Source organism: Sminthopsis crassicaudata, chromosome 4 (genome assembly GCF_048593235.1).
Source record: "Sminthopsis crassicaudata isolate SCR6 chromosome 4, ASM4859323v1, whole genome shotgun sequence".
Lineage (NCBI taxonomy): Eukaryota > Metazoa > Chordata > Mammalia > Dasyuromorphia > Dasyuridae > Sminthopsis > Sminthopsis crassicaudata.
The window spans coordinates 438,783,333-438,802,133 of NC_133620.1; the positions used below are offsets into that span (position 1 = coordinate 438,783,333).

Sequence of the window (18,801 nt, forward strand, 5' to 3'; positions counted from 1 at the left end):
GGACTGGGACCAGTGCCCAGGCTGGGGATTTGGGTAAATGAGACACAGTCTCCCTCCCCACACTCTGGGCAGAGTGGAGACTGTCTGTCCCCTTCGTGGGTCTGGGACTGTAGGCTTCATGTGGGTGGGAGAGGGAGGGAAGGAGGCAGTGAAAGACAGCCCTGCTACATTGAATCCTAGGCGCAGAGGGGGTGCTGTTTCCCAGGGCATCCCCCCTCCCGATGCTCAGCCAGCAGCCCGTTGCTTGGGTGATTTTTGTGTGATTAAAAGATGCAGAACAGGAGAATGGAGGGCCCTAGGAAGGAGACTGGGGGGTGCTAGAGAAGCCCCCAACGTATCAGCCAATGCTAAGCCTCCCCCTGCTTAACCCCATGAACCTCCCTCCAAAGCAAGAGCTCATTGCCCTTCAAGGAGCCAGGGTCCAGGATGCCATCAACGTCCTCTCTCCGATGCTATTAAAGATAACTTTCTCTCCCCTGCTTGCCAACCGCTCCTCTCCTGACTGTCTCTAATCCCTCAGACGCCCCGGCTCACGCATGATCCTCGGCAGTGCAAGAACAGAGGAGTCAGTCAAGCGTGGAGTTCTGTGGTTCCCTCCATGATGGTTTCTCCATCCTTTCAAGTCCCACCATCACATTTCCTTGTCCAGCCTCTTATCAATGATAACAAACATTACTTAACCCCAATTGCCTCAGGAAAAAAAATTATAATGAACATTAACTAGGCTAGCTGCCTCCCACTTTAATGTGGCCTGGCTCCACTGCCAATTAAACATTGGGTTTTACCTTCAAAGACTTCCCAGGTCACCATTTAAAGCCCTCTTAGTTTTTTTCCCCCTAATCTGCCCCAGGGCTGACTTTTGCTTGAGCAATAATGGTATTCCTTCATTTCCTCAAAACATAGTCTTTTATCCCTACTTTTGGTTGTTTTCCCTGGATGAGCTCCTCCACCCCATCTCAACATTTTAGTAGACCTCTGGGTCAACCAAAGCTTCCAGGATGACTCCCCCAGAATCCTTGGACGTCTCTGGAAAAATCTGACACTCCCCCCGTCAGTCATATTGGAGAGGGGATCTTGGACTGGGAGCCTAACTTAGTGCATTCCGTGATTTTGCCAGAGACAGCCAAGTGGGCAATGGCAGTCAGGTGTCTGGAATAAATTTCTCACTGCCCGGCGAGCCGAGGTGGGGCGGGGCACTCACAGGTCAGACACAGCACCCATTTGAACTGCCAAGCTGGTCCAGACCTGAGCAGACACCCCACGCCCCGCCCGGGTGAAGGGAGGAGAAGAGATGCCTGGCTTGGCTCCTAGCCGTCCAGCTCTGTGAAGGACTCACAGAGAGAAGAGCGATCGCGTTTTCTTGTCCCCAAAGGAAATGGCAGAGAGGTTTGATGTTGGGAAAAGCAAAAGGAGGGAGTTTGGTGTCCGTGAGCGGACCCCCTCAAGAGATAGTAGGTTTGCCCCCTTTGGAGGTCAAGTAGAGACGAGGTGACCACTTGCCTGTATGTAATTGGGGGATTCCTCTTCACGTGTGGTTAGAGAAGCTGGCAACCGGGGTCCCTTCCAGCTCTCAGGCTATGTGATCCAACCCTCAGCCCTCAATTCTCCCCAAATCCTTCGCATGGAGACGGTGAGTTGTTGCTCTGGAGAGACGGGAGATTCCGTGCTTTGGCATTCGCCTTCGTCAGCTCTCTGTGGGTCCCTCTCCGTCAGAAGTCCTGGTCTCTGAGCTGGACTGGGCGGGTCCTGCCCTTAATCAGCCTCCCCTCTTCTTGCAGGTGAATGCCCAGGCCCTCACCAGCGCCTTCTCTCCCAGCACCAAGCCCTGGATTGGCTTGGCAGAAGCTCTGGGCGCATTGATCCGCGCCTGGGCAGGATCACCCAGAGGGTCGATCCAAGTGGTGACACAGGGTGAGCCCAGGTTTTACTTTTCTCAGTAAAAGAACTGAGGTGTGATAAGGGGGTGAGATGGGAGATGAGCCTGCTGCCAAAAAACCTCTCCGGTAAACTCTAGCTTCCAAAACAGATGCCTGACTCTCCTATTTAGGGATTGGTCCTTGAACCAATTTCGAATGACATCTCTAAGGCAACGTAATAAGCATTTGTCTGTGGCTCGTAACTATTCAGCATGTTCGTCAGTGGCTTGCTCGGAAGTGTACGGGGACTTGCTGGTGACAGTAAGCTAGAAGAAACGGGAAATCTCTTTTGTGGTTCCAGTGCTCTGAGCCAGGCTGGAAAGAAGGGCTAGAATGAATGAGATTGCAGTCTAGCGGGTACGAGTGTAAAGTCTTACAATCCTAAACCACATCGATAGAAGTCAGTTTTATAAAGGAAAAGAAGTAAGAATCCCCCTGGCCTTGCACTGATCAGAACACATCAGAAACATGTGGGGGAGACGGAAGCGCTGAACTAGAAAGCAATGACCGGGACAAATGGGGATCTGAAAACCATATTTAGGAATAGTTTTGAAAACTTGAAATATTTTATGATTATTACTAATAGTGCTAATTTTATTGTTATTACTACTAATTTAATCTAGATTAAAGGAGATTTTAGTGAGAACATTTTACTTGGTTTCTCACCTATGAAGGAATAAAGATTAGATTTGTTTTGGGAAGCTCCAGAGAGCCGCCACCAGTGGTAGGAGCTACAGGGAGACAGGTGTTCTAACAGTTCAAGTTGTCCAGAAGCAGAAAAGTGGCGAGCTCTTATTGGCATAGGCTGGAGGATGCTATCCGAGGGGTTGCGAGGTGGATTTTTGTAGACTAGCTGAGGACAGATATGTGGCTGAAACAATGGTCAAGTCATCATTGACATCACCATTAATAACATAATGTAATCTATAATAATGTACTATATCATTATATAATAATGAAATTCTTCTCCAGTGCATTTGACAGATTAGGAAACTGAGGCAGACAGGGTTAAGGGACTGCCAGGTCACACTATTGTCCGAGTCCAGATCCAGACCCAGGAAGATGTGTTCCTACCCCCAGACTCCAGACCCACTGGAGAAGGAAATGGCAATCTACTCCAGTGTCCTTAAGCCCTAAATGGGGTCGCCAAGTCAGATGTGACTAGGAAAGAAAAAAAAATTGAACAATAACATAGTCCCCAGTTCTATGGCAGTACTTTCTACTTTTAGACCATTGAAATGGTAGGCAGTTCTGTGAATGAGTCAAAATCTGCCTCCCTGTGATTTCCATGTTTGGTCCTGGCTCTGTCCTGGAACGACATAGAGTGAGTCTTTCTCTTAGCAATATTTCAGATGTTTGAAGATAGCAATCCAATTCCCGATCAAATACCCAATTCCTAGCTTTGCATAGTGAAGGACCTGCAAGATCCCGAACTCTTGTTATTTGCTGGATGCAATAATTACTCTTCACTCTGCTTCCTATCCTTGGCTCATCCAGGACCCGACCCATTTGTAAGTAGCCAAAAAACAGGTGGCAGTTCTGATCACTCAGAGGACTGTTTGGAGGAGGGAGCTGGAAGAGAATGAGCATTGTGGTCAGACCAAGATTTGTGCTTTTGTCCAGGGATGACAGGAGGGAAGGAGGACCAAAAAAATATGGAGGTGGAACGTGGGAAGCACTGGGACCCTGGGGGCCAGAGCCACCTTCCGGCACTCAGAGGTGCTGCCTTTGCCAGAACCAGACTCCTCCCTGGGGCAGCATGTTCTGCTGCCGTATTTCTCCACCTCTGAGTGTCTGAGTGTCGGGCGCTCTCCAACAAAGGGCACGTGCCATCCAGACTGCATTGTACTGACCTTCCCTCTGTGTCCAGGTTCATCTCTGAAGAACGCAGGGAGCTCTCTGAGTCCTGCAGTCATCGTGGGGCTCCTGAAGGAAGCAGCCACCCAGGCAGAAGTCAACTTGGTGAACGCCAAGCTGCGGATGCAAGAGGCTGGGCTCACTGTACGTCCTGGCTCCCGGGCTCTGCTGCCTGGCGGGCGTTTCTCTCCTGTCTGAGCAGTACCTCGGCATTATTAATGCATTTTCGGAGGACGCCCTTTTCTCTCATCTTTCTCCAAATCCAATTTCCCCAACCTGGACCCACTTTGCCACCTAAGCTCCAGTCTTTAATATGTAATCAGAAGCATGCTGGAAAATTGCTTGGGAGCCGATAGTTAAAATTTTAATTTGGAGGAGCCAAGTTCTATGTGGCAGGTCTAAGATGTATTTTGGAGGGTCCGTGTTTAATGTATGTTTGGAGTTTAGAATGGATGTTGAGACAGTATCCAGGGGAGCTGACTTTCTATCTCTTGTTGCCTTTCGCCTCCAGGTCACTGCCACACATAATGCGGCTTCTCCCCTGGATCACAGCCTTGGGGACAGCCTGCTGACCGTCTCCCTGGCAGGAGCCCCTTATAGAGCAGTGGGGTTAGTCCAGGGCACTACTCCAGTCCTGCAAGAGCTCAATGGCGCCGTCTTCAGGCCAGAAGTGCCTCTCCGCCGGGGTCTCCCCCTGCTGTTCTACAGGGCCCAGTCCTCTGACCCAGAACTGCTGCCCACCATGATTGGTAAGAGTGATACTTACTTCCCTCCAGGGCCCAACAGTCCCTAGGCTATCAGCCCAGCAGCTCAAGGAGGTGGAAAGGGCCTTCCCTGGAGCTTGTGTGTCTGCCCAAAGGGCCTGGGGGTCTCCCATCTCCCCCAGCATCTTTTTTCTGGGTATCTCCATCCTGACATCCAGAGATCATCATCTGAATCCTGAGCTCCCTCTGAAAGATCCTGAGCTGCTGCCCATGGGGCTGCTCACATGGGTGAGACAGATAAAGCAAGTGACTGACACTGCAAGTTGTAACTCGTGGGAAGGCAGTGAATGAGCTTTCTGGGCCAAACGAAGGCCAAGTTTTAGAGCCCAAGATAGGACCCCCTTTTTGGGGGTCAGAGACATCAAGTAAAATTTGCCCGTGGCAGTGATGACCTAGAGCTTGGGCTTCCTCATTTTCATTGTTGCCTCTCTAGGATGAAAACCTCAGTATCTTCCTTCTAGGACTTCTGCCTTGGAAACTCAATCCTGATGATTGATGAAGGGGCAAGGACCTCATACCAGCGGTCCTCAAACTTGTTAAATAGGGGCCAGGTCACTGTCCCTCAGACTGTGGGAGGTCGGACTACAGTAAAAACAAAGCTCACGCTCTGTCTCTGCCCCCCAGCCCATTTGCCATAACCCGGCGGCCACATAAACGTCCTCAGCGGCTGCATCGGGCCCGTGGGCCGTAGTTTGAGAACCCCCCTCGTAGACCACACCCCAGAACTGATCTTGGAGATGGAGCCCAAAGTTACTACAGATTTCCAATCTTGATCTTATGGGGACCCCCCTAGACTACAGAATCGAATGTCACTAATAAGTTTGGTAACCTAGCCTCCCTCCACATCCCTTCAATGACAGAATTAGGGGGTGATGGGCTTAGCCTAGTGCATAATGCTCCAGATTTAGTGTCAGAAACGATTAAATTCAAATCCTACTCCAGACTGGTTGAATCACAAACCTGTCTCATTTTACTCAGTTTTACTGTGAAAAAAGTTGTATATTTGGTCTCTAGGGTCTTTTCTAGCCCTAAATCTGAGAATTTAAATGAGTCCAACCTCCTCAGACAAATTAAGGTTTTTTCTTTCTCCTTTTCCGAGGTCTCCTGGCAAAGTCGGGGGCAAGACTCCTGTCCTACCAGACCTCGGGGGCATTGGATGGGGAAACATGGCACGTCATGAGTCTCTCTTCCTCACTGCCAAACCTGGATGCATGGAAGCAGTATGTGACCGAGGCCTTCCAGTTCAACTTTTAAACCTGCTCATCCCTTCCAGGGCCTTGCAAACCGAGCAAGAAAAGAGCCCTGATATTTCAACATGGCTTCTGTCACTTCCTATTCCAGAATGTCATCCTTACTGTAGTTTGCAAATAACCATTTAATAAAGAAACTACCAAAAAGTAATCCAGTGTCCTTCTATCCTTGCAAAGCCATCGCAGGGCATTGGGGATCCCAAGCCAGGCTGGATACAGGCAAGTAACTGGAGACTTTATTGTATGTGGTAATCTGGATCCCCAGTAAGTAGTGTTCCCTCTGCCAATCTTTCTAAAACCAGAATGTTTAACCTTTTCTGTACCATGGACCCCTTCAATAATCAGGAAGTACCCACGGATTCCCTTCTCAAAATAGCATTTTTAAAGACATAAAATACATTGGATTATAAAGAAAACCAATTAGGTTGAAATCTGGATATCAAAATATCAAGGAAATAAGTTCATACATACCCATACTTTTTTTTTCTTAAATGACATAAAGCTCAGTGTGTGAATGTGTTTGGGAATCAGAAGGGCTTAGTTTGAATTTCCAACTCTGCAGCTAATCACCTCATGCAAAATGAGAGCATTGGAAAAGGTGATCTTCCAGGTTCTTCTTCCAGACTCTACCTAAAATACCTTCATTTAGACAACCTTCCAGCCAGGAACTTTGGAACAATACATAAATGGTTTTATTTACAAAAATTGAAAGACGATTCATAGGATCACCAGTTTTGAACTAGAAGAGACCTAGGAGCCATTTAATTCTACAGAAATAGAAATATACCCAAATGGTGATTCACTTGTCCACATTAAGAAGCTAAGATTTTCTATCTCCTGATGCAACACTTGCCCTTTCACTATGAAACCTCCCTGTTCACAATCACTTTTTAAGGATCCATGGATTCATACGTTATCGTGGCTTGTTCCTCTAGATGGTTTCCCAAGGGATAATGGCCAGAAGGATTCTGTCACCCCGTGACCAACAGTCTGGTTAGGAACTTTTCATGTGGCTTTTGTGCCTCCCACAGTTTGATGAGGCATCTTCAGAGGAGCTTAGCAGAGGCTTTTCTATGATATTTGATAAATAGCTTCCTTTTTCCCGCCCAAACATTTTATTTTACAGATAAATTGAGACACAGAAAAGGCAAATGACTTTGACAATGGTGACAAAATATTGGAAGCCAAACTTGTAGTTGAACCAGCCAGGTCTCCCAAAACATGGGGCTACTGGCTTGACCAAAGACTAAGATATAATTTTAAGCCTTATATAGACTATGATGCATAGTATCAGTAATAAGTGACAATTTGTAAACTCTTTTTCTCCCTCTTTCCCTCCCTCCCTCCCTTACTCTTTCCTTCCCTCTTTTCTTCCCTCCCTCTCTTCCTCTCTCTCTCACTTTCTCAGTCTCTCTCACCTTCCCCACCTACACACACACACACACACACACTCCTTTACTCCTTTTTTTTAGGAAAAGTAAGGCTCAAATGCCTAAGATTACTGGCCTGGTAGAAACCAGCCTATATTTTCTGACTCAAGACTCTCTTTTCAAAAACCTTAGATATGGTTTAGCTATTCTGAGCGTAACCACTTCCTGGACTGTACATTGGTTTTTTGGTCCAAAACAGGCAGAGATTTATGGTAGGCAATGAAAACAAATTCCTAAAATAACTCCTTGGTACAAGCCAACGGAGAGGTCGTGAATGACAAGGTTCCTCCAGCTTCCTCCCCATGCTTCCCCCTTGGCCATAGGAACTGAAAAAGACCCACTTAGTTGTCAGCAGGAAGGGGACACAAATGTGATTTTTGCCTTTGGTTTGTCACCTCTCAGTGAGCCAGGTGCACCATGGCACAGTCAAAATAGGACTTTCACTCTTGAGCCTGTTGGTTCTTACCAGTGCTTTGTGTGATCTCGAGGGGTAGGACAAATGGAAAAGTGGACAGATGCTGAAAAAATTCAGTATACCGTCACAAGCATACACGAAGCGCCTATTCATTGCAGATCACTCTGAGCCCCAGTCAGACCCACTAACTCAACCCTAACACACTAATGTCATTTTGGTCCCCTTTGAGAACGAAGGATACCAACCAGCTCTTTGCAGGACACTATGCTGGGTGCTGTGGCCACAAGAGGTAGATAAAAGCAAGATAATTGGAGAAGGTGGGAACGCTACTAGCTGGACTGGGAGGAAGGAGGAGGTCAGGGAGAAAGAACTAGGCTTAGCAAGACCCACGTTCGAATCCTGCCATCCTTACTCCTTGGCCATGTGACTGGGCAAGTTATTTCACCTCTGAACCGCAGCTTCCTCCCACATAAAAATGAGAACAACACGTGTTTTATGTGTATCTCTTTGGATTAAAAAAAAATTGAACAAAATTATCCTCAGAAAACTAATTCTAAGTAGCTTATATGGTTATTCTTGGTTGCAAAGTCATTTTAGGAATAGGGACCAGAACAAGGATTTCGCTAGAATAAAGGTACAAAATTCCTTGAAAACTTTAAAATGCTATATAAATGGTATGTATTCCACTCTTGTGATGGGGAACCTTTAACCCAGAAAAAGATGATCATTTCCCTGGGAGAAAAGGAAAGAATAAGAGTTTTTGGAGGACTGAATACACAATCCTCTCTGCCCTGGTCAGGTTGGGTGAATTTGTACCCAACAAACCTGAACAGGTGGGCTGGCCCTCTGAGCAGCTGAAATGAGCTGGTATTATAATGGGCTCTGTAAATGTGTTCTCAGGTTTCTTATATCCCTCCCCTCCACTCCTTTTGTTTTTTTTTTTTTTAAATCAGCCCTTTTCATCTTTGGTTATAAGTATAGTAGTATCTTGGCAATGCCAAGGAGATTAGGACACTAAAAATAAGTGGGGGGAGGTGAGAAATGTTCACACTATGCCCCACTCTCCACCCATCTCAGTATTCTCACCCTCCATGTTGGGATTTGCTAAATTATTTGGAATAATGGCTGTTGGATCCTGACTTTGACTGATGAGAGGCCTTCCTCTCAAGTGACATTGTAAGGAGGGAAAGGCTATAGAAACAGAGAAGGTTTAAAAGTAGAATGGAGAGTCCTGGAAGTGGCTGAGGAAATGGACAGTCCAGACTCAGGTTGTGTCTGGGCGGATGCTGCTCTGATGGAACCCATCACAAGTACAAAACCCATTTCCTTTCCCTCTTTTCCTTCAATAATAAGCAATGATTACATAACTACAGTGTGCTGCGGATTGTGCACAAAGCCAAAAAAATAGTCGCTGTTCTCAGGTAGCTCCCAATCTTTGGGGAGGAGTAAATATGTGGATGGCTGTGTACATGCAGATGTATCAGAATAAATTGGAGATCACTCCAGAGAGAAAGTTCAAGCATGAAGAGGGTCAGGAAGGCCTTCCTGCAGAAGGTGGGACTTGACTTGGAGGAAGGTAAGGAATAAAGAGACCAAGATGTTGCCGAGAGGAGGCGAGGGAGGATTCCATCATGGGAGCCAGAATGGGCAGTAAAATGCCCAGAGTTGGGAGATGCAATTAAAGAGACCAGGGTCACAGATCATGGAGATGTCCTTTCTTCTCTTCCAGTGGATGACACATTGGAGATAATGCTATTTCTGTTTCTGTCTACAGTTTTTCAGTGTTTCCTTTGTCTCTTCCACAATTATGAGGAGCTGTGAAATCCTTTCTAAATCTTAATAATGAGTACAGTAGAAATATTGGGGAACTGTAAACAGAAATATTTTAAAACCATCCCCAACAATCCACCAACTAAGAGTTCAAAGTTTTAAAAAAAAGTATTGATTCATTTTCTGAAATTTCCCAGGAGAGGGAGAGAATATACTGAATATTTACTGAGATCCATGAATGACTCAGTAGTAATCAGTCAACAAACATGTATTAAGCAGATATTATGTGTCAGGCATTGGACTAAGTGCTGGGGGGGACAAATAAGAAAAAGAAAGTTAATTTCCGATCTCAAGGAGCTTAAAATCCAATGGGGGAAACACCTCTCAAAAGGAAGCTCAAAGGGGGTGGGGAGAAGGTACCCAATGAAGTCAAAAGAGGCAAGCTAGTAGGAAATGAATTTTTTGCCCCAGTCTCCAATTCCCAATCAGAGGTTCTAATAACGTGGAACAGATCTGGGCCAGCAATCAGAGAACTCATCTGTTTGAGTTCAAAAATGGCCTCCAGTGCTAGTCTATTTCTAGGGGTCAACTATTGTCAAGTAAAGAATCATGAAATATTAGAGCTGTAAAGTACTCAAAAGACCATCTAATCCAGGAGTTCCTTCTTAAACTGGGTACCAAACCATCAACATCCAGGTCCAAGAAGAGATTTAAGAGTATCTATGAATTTGGATAGGAACTTTTGCTATTTTTGTACATATGTGTGTGTATACATATGTTCACGTGTATATGGGTGTATTTACATACACACGTACACATATGCATGTATATGTGTGTACATATATGTATACAAAACAGGTTCATCTTATCACATTTTTTCTTAACCTGGGGTCTTTGGATTCCCCCACCAAGGGATCCAAGAAGAGATTTCAGAGTGTCTATGAACTTGAATAGGGAAATACAAGTAATTAAGTGGCTCAGCAGATAGAGTGCAGGATTCCTTTTCCTGAATTCAAATCTATCCTCAGATACTGGCTACCTGTGGTTAATCTTGTTTTCCTCAGTTTCCTCATCTGTAAAATGAGCTGAAGAAGAAAATGCCAAACTACTTGAGTTATCTTTGTGAAACAGCCTCATGAGACTTAATTGTTAAGTATTAAGTGTGAATATTTACACTTCAAACAGGAAAAGAACAAATCAGGGTTTGAATAATTGTTTTCTTAATTATCTAGTTTTAAGAAAGTGATGGAGAAAAAACAATAATAATGCAAATCACACTTTAAAGTGTCCTATGCATGTATTTTTTCCAGAAAGGTGGCTGTTAAACGTTTATCAATATATCCCTGATTATAATTCATGGTATTCATGAGCAGTCCCTATGGGTACAGCCTGTGGAAGATAAAATATGATATCTTAGAAAACCCTAATGTTCTATTCCCTTGGCTAATTCATGACCATGAACTCTTACAGGAGCTACAGGCTTCTAAATAAAGAAAAAAATAAAACAGCCTCAATGAATGTGACTGGACTATTCTGATGGTCTGGACCTGAAAACTGAATAGGAACCACAATTCACAAGAGGCTCTAATGTAGCAGCCATCTCTCACCATTCTATCTGTCCAATTTAGAAACAGTGGGCCAGCACCACTTAGTGGACTTAAAACAGTACTTTCATAAGGTAGTGCTTAAAAAATGATTTATTAACTCAAAATATCCCAGTAATTTTTTTTTATTTCTTCACTCTAAGAAGCTGCAAAAATGAATGACTCTCAAGGAAGTAGAGTAGGTCATGATAAGGAAACCAAATTGTCACTCTTTGCAGATGATATGATGGTATACTTAGAAAACCCTAGAAAATCAACTAAAAAACTATTAGAAATAATCCACAACTTTAGTAAAGTTACAGGATACAAATAAATCCACATAAATCATCAGCATTCTTATATATCACCAACAAAATGCAATAGCAAGAGATACAAAGAGAAATTCCATTTAAAATAACTATCGATAGTATAAAATATTTGGGAATCTATCTGCCAAGGGAAAGTCAGGAACTATATGAGCAAAACACAAAACATTTTCCACACAAATAAAGTCAGATCTAAACAATTGGAAAAATATTAAGTGCTCTTGGATAGATCGAGCAAATATAATAAAGATGACAATACTACCTAAACAAATCTATTTATTTAGTGCTATACCCAAATATATAGCTCCCAGAGAACTCCCAAGAAACTATTTTACTGACCAAGAAAAAATAACAACAAAATTCATCTAGAAGAACAAAAGGTCAAAAATTTCAAAGGAATTAATGATGAGAATAGTAAATGAAGGTGGCCTAGCTGCATCGGATCTAAAACAGTATTATAAAGCAGCAGTCATCAAAACCATTTAGTACTGGCTAAGAAACAGAGAAGCTGATCGTTGGAATAAGTTAGATCCACAGGACAAAATAGTCAATAACTATAGCAATTTAGTGTTTAACAAACCCAAAGACCCCAGCTTTTGGGACAAGAATTCTCTATTTGACAAAAACTGCTGAGAAAATTGGAAGTTAGTATGGCAGAAACTAGGCATTGACCCACACATAACACTGTATACCAAGATAAGATCAAAATGGGTTCATGATGTAGACATAAAGAATGAGATTATAAATAAATTAGAAGAAGATAGGATAGTTTACCTCTCAGATTTGTAGAGAAGGAAGGAATTTGTGACCAAAAAAACCTAGAGATCATTATTGATCATAGAACAGACAATTTTGATTATATTAAGTTAAAAGGTTTTTGTACAAACACACAATATTAGATTGGAAGCAATAAACTGGGAAAACATTTTTACATCCAGAGGATCTGATAAAGACCTCATTTCTAAAATATATAGAGAATTGACTCAAATGTATAATAGTTCAACCATTCTCCAATTGATAAGTGGTCAAAGGGTATGAACAGACAATTCTCAGATGAGGAAATTAAAACTATTTGTAGCCAAGTGAAAAGGTGCTTAAAATCACTATTGATCAGAGAAATGCAAATTAAGACAACTCCGAGATACCACTACACACCTCTCAGATTGGCTAAGATGACAGGAAAAGATAATGATAAATGTTGGAGGGGATGTGGGAAAACTGGGATACTAATATATTGTCGGTGGAGTTGTAAACAGATCCAACCATTCTGGAGACCAGTTTGGAATTATGCTCAAAAAGTTATCAAACTGTGCATACCCTTTGATCCAGCATTGTTGCTATTGGGCTTATATCCCAAAGAAATACTAAAGAGGGGAAAGGGACCTGTGTGTGTCAAAATGTTTGTGGCAGCTCTTTTCATAGTGGCTAGAAACTGGAAACTGAGTGGATGCCCATCAGTTGGAGAATGGTTGGGTAAGTTATAGAATATTATTGTTGTGTAAGAAACAACTAGCAGGATGATTTCAGAGAGGCCTGGAGAGACCCTACATGAACTGATGCTGAGTGAAATGAGCAGAACCAGGAAATCATTATGCACGGCAACAATAAGACTATACAATGATCTATTCTGATGGATGTGGCTCTCTTCAACAATGAATTGATTCAAACCAGTGCCACTTGTTCAGTGATGAAGAGAGCCATCAACACTCAGAGAGAAGACCTTGGGAATTGAGTGTGAACCACAACACAGCATTCTCACTCTCTGTTGTTATTTGCTTGCATTTTTTTTTCTTGGTTTTTCTTTTTCTTCCTTCTTGATCTGATTTTTCTTGTGCATCAAGATACTGTATAAATGTGAATATATTTATTGGGTTTAACATGTATTTTAACATATTTAACATGTATTGGACTACCTGCCAGCTAGCGGAGGGGGTGGAGAGGAGGAGGGAAAAATCTTGAACAAAAAGTTTTACAAGGGTCAATGTTGGAAAAAATTACCCATGCATATGTTTTGTAAATAAAAAGCTTTAATAAAAAAAATGAATGAATCTCTTTTAACTCTAAGACCCCTTCCACAGATTTCACTCTGGCAAAATACTCTCTTTTAATTTTTTTCTTTTTGTGGGCATTTTCAAACCTCTGTCTCAATACTCTGTTAGAACAATGAAACATATAATTAAAAAATATAGACGTTTATCACATTTGGTGCTTTAAGAGACAAAATATAAACAGTTCAAGAGAAAAGGATAAACTCATTTTCAGAAAAGAAAGGTGGGAAGGGGGTAGGATAAAATTCCAAGGTCCTGTTCCCTCAGAAGAGAAGGAGAAAAGGGAGGAAAGAAAATGAATGCTCTGGTCTGAAGTCAATACAGATTACAGCAACATAAAATTTGCCCCCAACGTGCCTTAAACATGATTTTCTCAAACTGTCTTGAATCTGGAGTCCCATACTGGGAACTTCATTCACCTCAGACCTTCTGCTATTGCCATGGCAACCCATCTCTTATTTCTCTCTGTTTCTTCCTTTCTTCAATACTTTTATAGGATAAGGATGGGGAGAGAGAGGGAAGGTAGATTATTAGTCTAAATCAGCCCTTCCACCAATCCCATTGTTAAGGCAAAACTCCCCGAGGGAATCAAGTAGGAAAACAAGAAATTGTTGCCCTCACACAGCCGATCTCCTTGGTGATGCCTGGAGAAAGCATATCCACAACAACTCTCCATAGGATATGTAATATTCAATATCCATAAAATTGAATTGTACCAGTGGCAGAAAATATTGACAGTCTAATAAAGCATTCACATTTTGGAATGAAAAAGGGCTTTCAGTCATTAGGTTGTAGCTAATCCAAGACCCACAGAAGTATTAAATCAGCATTTCTCCCAAGGCCTGGATGTTTCTCAGCTCTCATTGGAGTAACTAGCCAGCACACATTATCCTTGAGGAATTGCCAAATACCAAGATACAATATTTTCATTGTAATCACATTTAAAGAGAGATTAATGCATTCTCCAGGCAGCTTTAAATGACTACCACTAGAGGGAACAATGGTACATACAGAAAACTCCCTTAAGTAAAATTAAGTTTTGACCTTAGAGAAAGTAAATATAAAATATATGTGTAACCTTTTGTCCTTGCTGGAGGTTTTTTGATTATTAAGGTATCAGTTGCATTAAATTTCCTAGAGTGTCATGGGAATAAACTAAACCTCATTAAAGTAGCCCATCTATTTCTAGAGATTAAGAGTATAAGGGAAAGATTATATAAATAATTCATTCCCTCCTTAGTAAAATTGGAAGGGTCATGGAATAAGGTAAAGTACAGGTTAACGTCACTGGATCTGGACAAGGAGATCAATGTCCAAGCCTCTGGTTGTAAATAGGATATTATTACAGCTAGGATACTAGTACCATATTGGTTGTGACTCAATTTTTCACCCTTGTGTGGCTCTTCATGACCCCATTTGAGCATTTCTTGGCAAAGATACCAGAGTAGTTTATCATTTCCTTCTCCAGCTCTTTTACAGAAGAGAAAACTGGGGGAAACAAGGTTAAATGACTTTTTCGGGGTCACAAAGCTAGTAAGTATCTGAGGCCGTATTTGACCTCAGGAAGATGAGTCTTCCTGGTCCAGTCCCAGAACTCTATCCATTGTATCACCTATCTACTCAGCAACCTTAAAAAAAATCTAAATTCATCTCTATTTTTGTCCCTATTTCTGCCAAAATATTTTCTTCCCAAACTTCTGTACTTACATATAGAAACCTCCTTCTGAGGACCCCAGAATTGTGCATTCAGAAGAATTTGTTTCAACAGATATTGAAGTAAATTTGGTCATGGAAGACTTGGTGTGAGGAACCAGTAACACTCTATGTGAAGAGTATTCTTGATATAATGCTGCAAGGATGCAGAGACAACCTAGCTCCTGACCTCTAGAGACAAGTTTATCAAGGGCAAAGGGATCTTAGAGCTTGTCCTCTTCCTCCCAACTTGACCCACAGTTAAATTCTAGAACATCCTAACTGGTCCTTCCAATCACCAGCTACTACAAGACCCAGTTTGAGCAAAAAGGGCATGGAATTATGTGAAACAGTCCATCCTTAGTAAAAATCAGATGCTTCTGCACTTTTATACTTCCCTGGTGGATGGCAACTGAGAAGAGTGACATGTACCCATGTGGTTCTGAAGAATTCAGATAAGGAACAGCAGAGTCCACCCAGAGATAGCAGCTAATAAAACTTGGTTACTATTCCCATGGAGAGGAGAACAGAGAATAGTCTCAGTGAGCAGCATCCCAATATTCATTCATTTAGCATCTATACAGAACAGACACTGTAGGTGGCAATCTCATCACACTACTGCTTCTCAAACTGAATTGCAATTAGATAACTCAACAGCAAGTAAACTGCTGTATGGAGACACTTCCTTTTATTTTTTTATTACTAATCTCTGACTCATCATGTCAAAATAAGAAAAAAAAGAGGAAAAATATTAAGTCCTAGAAGACTGAAATTTTTCTGGACAAGAACCACCCACAACTACTATTATTAAAAACTGAGTAGCTTTGGAAATAAGATTTTGCTGCAGACTTAAAAGTGTTTCTTAATGAATTCAACCAAAAAAAAATCACAAAGTAAAACTGTGTATAAAACATACTGAGGCAGAATCACAAGTTATGTTAATCTGCTTTAATATATTTCTCATGTTGTCAAAAGTTAAAACAAGAAATATAATCTTCATTTCCACACAAATTTGCAGCTGACATTTTCCAAACTGTAGTTCCTGTAGTATATTGTGGACCTCATTGCTGGTGGAAAAGAAATTCCCATATTCAAAATCCATTTAACTATGAATTAAGAAGTTTCCATTTAAGCTTCAAATGCATGTGATGATATTTTATTGATGAGGAAACTGAGGCAAACTTTATTTAAATATAAATCAGTCCCTCCACCAATCCCATTGTCAAGGCATAGCTGAGAATTAATTTTATGAATTATAAAGTCTGCCTTTAATCCATTTGTAGATGGAAAAGTTAATGGACTCCATTTTTAGCTATCTAGTGGTGATGTTTGCTTGGATTTCTTTGACAAAAAGAAATTAGCTACTATTAACAAAGAATCTATTATGTGCTGAGTATTGTATATATTTTAAATAAGACATGGCCCAAGTCCTGAAAGGGCTCACAGTGTGCGTTGTGAAGCTAGCAACTTGTGAGGGGGAGACTTCTGGCTTGGGATATTAGCAAAATAAATTATGAGAAACAAAATGTAAACATAAAAGTAATTGATAGGATCATAGTTCTCATCAATTGTTGCCCTAAAAAAAAAGACAAATGGCATTTTAACTGATTACAATGATCAGACTCCAGAAATTACCAGCTGCTATAGTAAGTCTATGCATAAAATTATAATCCCTAATGAGTAAGGCGAATGGACTACCTGACTGGCATCCCTGGTGCCATAGAACCACTTTTCTCAGCATCTTGAGGTTGGCACATGTGGAAATCCACCAAGATCCCATAAGACCTTGGCTATGAGGTTGAAGACTTTTATTTAACTCAGAGGGCAGTAAACTTATTTATGATTAACAATGGATCGATAAATGTTTTATCTAAAACAATAAAAAATTAGTCATCTAGGAGAACATTGCCATTGAATTTATTTTAGTAATATTTATATGTGCAATAGGAAGAACAGCTCCCACTTTGCAAATAATGCTGTATCAGATATCTCTTCTTTATAACCCTTGAAACCCATGGATTTCACAGAGAAAGAATCTTCCTGTGTTGTCAAATCTAATAACACCCTCATAAATTATCTATCTTTCTAAAACTATGTTTACACATATCTTTGACCTCTTGTCTATTGGGGAGTAGCTGTTTCTTCTCCTCTTCCTCATTCTCCTTCTCTATTTCTACTTCTACTCCTCCTCTTCTTGTTCCTCCTCTTCCTTCTTCCCCCTCCTTCTTCCTCTTCTTCTTCCTCTTTTTTCTCTTCTTCCTCTTCCTCCTCCTCTCTTTTCTTTTTCTTCTACTCTCTTCTTCCTCCTCTCCTTTTCCTCCTCATCCTCATCCTTTTCTCCCCTTCCTCCTTTTTCCTCCTTTTATTCCTCTTTCTCCTTCTCCTCCTCTCCCTCAATTCATCCCCTCTTCCTTTTCTCCTCCTCCTGATTAAATAAAAATAGAAATGATCAGTATTATGGCCAGCCCATGTGTTCTGACCACAGTATACTCCTGTTGAACTAAGCTGTGTTATCCTTGTCATTTTAGGGGACACCTGTGGTCATTACTAAAATTTTGGGATGATGTAACAGCAGGGGCATGCATTAGATCAAAGAGGGAGAGTTCTCCCTCCTCATCTTTTCCTCTTAGCTTCCCTGGTGTTCTGGAAAGTCTCCACTAAAATTCCACATTTTATAAGAAATCTTTCCTGATCTTTCTTAATTCTGGTGCCTTCCTTCTGTTTACAGTTTCTAATGTATGTGTTTGTGTGTATACCTATTTACATATACATATGTGTGAATATTTGTGCATAGAGTGAGAGAGATGATATATATTTGTACATTGTTGTTTTCATGCTATTTTTCCCATTAGACCCTGAGCTCTTTGAGTTCTGTGAGCATTTATCCCAGTACCTGACACATAGTGGCCACTTAATAAATAGTTATTGACTGATTGAAGGGAAAGAGGAACAGGAGGAGATGGATTTGATGAATTTGATGAAAAAGAGGAGGAAAAAAATTACCTAAAGGAGAAAAACCTTTGAGAAGGAGGAGCAAGAGGGAAAAAAGACCTAGGAGAAAAGAGAATCAAGAAAAAGGAATTGAAATAAGTAAGGTAAATAAAGGAAAGGAAAAGGAAAGTAAGACAGGAAAAAAGAAGTTAAATATCTGTCAAGTTGCTAAGGAGGTGATGAGAAGAATAACTCCAGAACTGAAGATCGCTGTAAGCAGTTTGTCATAGCAATTCTCCGGGTTAACTATGAAAGACAAAGGACTAAAGCTCTTCCAGAATATATGAAGTACAAGTGATGTGTATAGGTTATGCAACCTTTCCATTTTTGTGCCACAGTTGAGTGACTTTTACCTATAACCTGCTAGAGGCAGAAGGGTATATAATAGTTGGAATTCCGAACTTGGAGTCTGGAATTTTTAGTTTTGATTTCCCCCCTAGATACCTACTCACTAAGTGACCTTTAGCAAGTCATTTAAACTCTTCCAGCCTCAATTTCCTTTCCTGTAATATGAAAATAATAATGATTGTTGTTGCCTTTGTTCTTGAAGAGGACCAAAATGACATCTCTATGTTTAGGTCAACAAATACTGTGTCTAATTGTGGCTGATGAGACCAATATGAGTTCAGCAGGTTCTACCACATAAATAGAACATGTAAACATATGAAGTGGGGATGTCTCTAAATTTGCATTTCTCACATTTCTTTTGAGCTATGGGAATTCGGTTTTGCTCATAGAGCATGTCATAATGAGCAGTCC

General features: G+C 41.5%; 1 protein-coding gene across 2 annotated transcripts in view; it reads left to right on the forward strand.

Moving 5' to 3' along the window:
- PHGDH (phosphoglycerate dehydrogenase) overlaps positions 1 to 5,938 on the forward strand; it is a 28,761-nt gene extending 22,823 nt beyond the window's left edge. For both annotated transcript variants that reach the window (XM_074263239.1, XM_074263238.1), the window contains exons 9-12: positions 1,779 to 1,911; positions 3,787 to 3,917; positions 4,285 to 4,522; positions 5,637 to 5,938. In XM_074263239.1, the coding sequence (XP_074119340.1) occupies positions 1,779 to 1,911; positions 3,787 to 3,917; positions 4,285 to 4,522; positions 5,637 to 5,791 (657 nt within the window). In that variant the 3' untranslated portion in view covers positions 5,792 to 5,938. The remainder of the gene's footprint in view (positions 1 to 1,778; positions 1,912 to 3,786; positions 3,918 to 4,284; positions 4,523 to 5,636) is intronic.
- The last annotated feature ends 12,863 nt before the right edge of the window (positions 5,939 to 18,801 follow it).